Here is a 3,820-nt window from a genome sequence, read left to right as displayed (position 1 = left end):
CAGGCGGAGGAGATCTCGCTCCTCATCCTGCGCCAGAAGTCCGCGCGCGCCGCCATGCGGCTGGAGCTGTTTCTGCCGCCGCAGCTGAAGCCCACGCGGATCCCCGACCCCCTGAACCGTCAAGAGGTGCCCGCGAGCCCGGGAAGGGGCGGCGAGGGCCCCCTCACCGCCTCCGTACACACCGGGTCCCAGCTCCTCTCCCCCGCAGCGGAGGCGCGTAGAGACCATCCTGGAGGAGAAAGTCGATGGCAGCATCTTCCCACGTTGACCATGACCCCACAGCGCGCGACCGCCTACATAAAGTTTTCATGCTCCAAGAGCCTGCTGGTCTTTACGCTCCCCCTCCATGTCCCCGGGGAGGGAGGGGAAAGTATGGGTGCTGCCTCTCCCACATCAGACATCGGGGAACAGAGTGGGGCTCCCCCAACAAAGTAGGAAGGTGCTAGTGGGTGGGTGTGGTTAGCGGGACCCCTCACCCCCCAAACCCCCGGCTGTCCCATTAGGCAGCCTAGTGTTCTGTGAGTCCATGGAGGCCAGGCAAGGGGCCAGGGAGAGCCTGGCTCAGCATAGTCACCCCCAGAAAGTAAGGGAAGCCTCAGGGAGAAAATGGGGCCGAAGTGGGACCCCAGATCGCAGGTTATCCAATCAGAGAGTCAGAGAGTAGGGTGACGTTCTGGGCAGGGAAAGTGACTACACAAGCCAAAGCTGGCCTGTGGAGCTGGCAGTGCTGGGAGGTCCTCCAGAGGCCTAGGAGCTTGGGGACGGAGACCCCCCCACACAGAGCCCCTGCTGTCCCAGACAGAAAATCACTCTCTGGTTTTCCTTCCATCCCGAATGGCCTCCTCGGCCCCCTCCGCCTCCCTTTCCAGCCCACCACACACACACACATGCTGGCACACACACGGAGGACAGGAAGGAAGCTGCCACCGTCCCATTCTGACAGACCCATGGCCTGCAAACAGTCTGGATTCTGAAGAGCCTCCACGTTTCTGGACAGACCTTCAAGAATACTCTCCTCCCACTCAGGCTGTCTGCAGAGCCCAGGACTTCTCTCAGCCACCTGGGGTGGGGGTGGGGGGCCGCAGGGACTCAGACAAGCCCCACCGCAGCGGGCCAGGGGTCCTGCAGAGTCAACTGCAGGCAGAACTTATTCCGGCAGGTGAGTTCTTGACCGGCAGAGCTCAGAGCTGGGGTCTGGCAAGGAATCCTGCTCAGTGGCAGTCACTGCCCCTCCCTGACCTGGCTCAGGATAGGACAGCCACATGGGGACCTGGGCCCTCTGCTCTCAGCAAGCCCTTCTCCCCTGGCACTGACCCTTTGCCCCTTTTGGGCAGTTGCTGCCCTTGGCCTTCGTCCACACCCAGAACTGTGTGTGCGGCTGGAGTCCAGAGGCATGGGAGGAGGACAGAGCTAGGCATGGTGTTTCTGGGAGCGAGGTGTTCAGACAGGGATGGGGACGGGATCAGGGGGCAGAAGGGGGCTTGGGCCAGGGACAGAGACAAAGGAAGGAAGGTAGTCTCTGTCCAGAAGTGGTGGCCACTTGCACTGGGACACATGCAGTGTAATAGCCAGCCCTGGCCCCTCTGGCCAAGCTCCCTGCCATCTGGACCCAGCACTCTGTCTCTTGGGACGCGCTGAGTGCCTAGGATGATTTCATCTGTTTAGTAAAAGCACATTTTATTTCATCACTTCTCTGAGCCTCCATTTCTAAAAAGGAGGTCTCAAGGGTCTTGCTTGGCGCCATGCCACCCACAGTGATTACTCCATAAAACAGAGGTCACTCTGCATCAGGCAGGCACCTGAGGACAGAGGAACAAGACACGCACAAAGCCCTGAGGAGAAGGCCAGCAAGAGGGTGGCCTCACAGATGGCTGGACACATGGGGTGCCCTTTGACCCTCACACCACGGAGTGGGCCCTAGGTCTGCAGAGGAGGCCAGGAAAAGCGGCTGAGGAAAGTGACAGGGCCTGGAGGTGGCTTCCACCATGAGGCTGTGAGGGATCAGGTGGGTCCTGGGCCGTGAGCTCACTCTCTGGACAGAGTCCTTGGTTCAAATCCCATCTCCACAGTTACCTGCCAGGTGCCCAGCCCACCAGGGCTCCTCCGATGCAATACAGAGACACTCTGCAGAGAGACCCCCCGGAGGATACGCGGGAGACCCAGAGGGCGGAGATAAGGGGAATGGAGAGCAGGCCCAAGTGGCCAGAGGACATGGGGCATGGTCCAACGCAGGAGAGAAGTGCGCTGACCCCGGCCCACGGCCAGCTGCACCCCTGAGCCCCGTATTTCTTAGGAGATGGGTAGAGCCCCGGCCACACCAAGCAGTGCGAGTCAGCCTGGCCGTGTGACTTTGACCAGGTGCGACCCATCTCTGCAGGACCTACCTCTCAGGGCTGTTTCTTGGGCTGAATAAGACGCAGCCACCTCCTGTCTGGATAGTCTTCCGGCCTCGGCCCTGTCCCGGCCAGCCTGTCATCCTGTTGGCCAAGCCCCTTGGGCATAATCATCAAGAGGCACCGCAGCCTCCAGGGCCCCCCGGCCTCTCTGACCTGGCCCCCACTCTCCTCCAGCGTGGCCTCCACCCTCCAGGCCCGTCCTGAGCCCTGGAGCGCTCCCTCCTCTGCTCCCCCTAGTCGTCCTCACCTCTCACCCAGTCTGCATCTGGTCTGCTCCACGGCTGCTCTGTCTTGCTCGTTGCTAGGTCCCACTGCCTGCCACGCAGAGGACACCAGGTACTCGCTGAATGGTGAAGAGTGCCTGGGAAACCTCCCTTTGCATCCCAGGACGTCTAAGAAACGTGCAGGAGTAAGGACTTACGAGCAGGGCCAGCTGCAGGAGCTCACCAGGAGTGCCCGCACTGCGGACAGGAGCCACACGTGGTCTGAGAGCCCGGGGCCCTTTCCAGAGCAGGGTTAGGGCCCCTGTGACACTGGCCGAAAGCATGCTGGGATAAGGAATTGAACTAACAGCTGTACCAGGTCATAAAATATGAAGAGAGTCAGCCAAAGAGAAGGGGCAGGACATTCCTGGCAAAAGTAGGGTGTGGCTTTAAACTGCGGAACACCTTGGGGCGACTGGAGCAATCTGAAGGGACTCAGCCAGGCACCACGGATAGGGGCACTTTGTGACTGCAGATGTGAGAACCCATACCAGCACTTCAGTACAGGACGCCCACCCCTTCCTTGGAAAGTCCGCTACAGCTCGGTGACAGCGCGCTCTCCTCCCCATTTTACAGGCGAGGGCACCCAATCTGGGAGAGGATAGGGCCCAGGGGAAGTGACCACCAGACTGTCCTTTCCAGCGGCCTTTTCTTATTCAGGTGGGACAAGGAGCGTACGTGGAAGCCGGCGTCTCGAGGGCCCTCGTGCCCTCGCATCGGGCAGCAGGCTCCTGGCCCGTCCACATGAATGGCGAAGCAAGAACCGCCCGGCTGAGCAGAGTCGGGGGCACGGCCACACCCCCACTCACTACGGTGCTAGCTCGGGCGCCCACAGGCCAGAGGTCCCATTGTTAGCATCTATGTCCGCCAGCCCCCCTAAGCGACAGTGGGGACCGAAGCGCCCGGACGGACCTGCGGGGGCAGCAGGCTCCTGGCCCGTCCACATGAATGGCGAAGCAAGAACCGCCCGGCTGAGCAGAGTCGGGGGCACGGCCACACCCCCACTCACTACGGTGCTAGCTCGGGCGCCCACAGGCCAGAGGTCCCATTGTTAGCATCTATGTCCGCCAGCCCCCCTAAGCGACAGTGGGGACCGAAGCGCCCGGACGGACCTGCGGGGCGCTGGGGAGGGGGCTGGTGGGGCGCAGGGCCCGCGGAGCG

At 61.8% G+C, this 3,820-nt stretch overlaps 1 protein-coding gene across 1 annotated transcript in view; it reads left to right on the top strand.

Moving 5' to 3' along the window:
* The window catches only part of LKAAEAR1 (LKAAEAR motif containing 1), a 2,033-nt gene extending 1,765 nt beyond the window's left edge, over positions 1 to 268 (top strand). Inside the window, exons 2-3 of the mRNA XM_025039878.1 lie at positions 4 to 126; positions 209 to 268. Coding sequence (XP_024895646.1) covers positions 4 to 126; positions 209 to 268 — 183 coding nt within the window. The remainder of the gene's footprint in view (positions 1 to 3; positions 127 to 208) is intronic.
* The last annotated feature ends 3,552 nt before the right edge of the window (positions 269 to 3,820 follow it).

This window comes from Pteropus alecto, unplaced genomic scaffold, assembly GCF_000325575.1.
Source record: "Pteropus alecto unplaced genomic scaffold, ASM32557v1 scaffold45, whole genome shotgun sequence".
Lineage (NCBI taxonomy): Eukaryota > Metazoa > Chordata > Mammalia > Chiroptera > Pteropodidae > Pteropus > Pteropus alecto.
The sequence above is the reverse complement of the archived record's forward strand: the minus strand, read 5'-3'. Positions and strand labels throughout refer to the sequence as shown.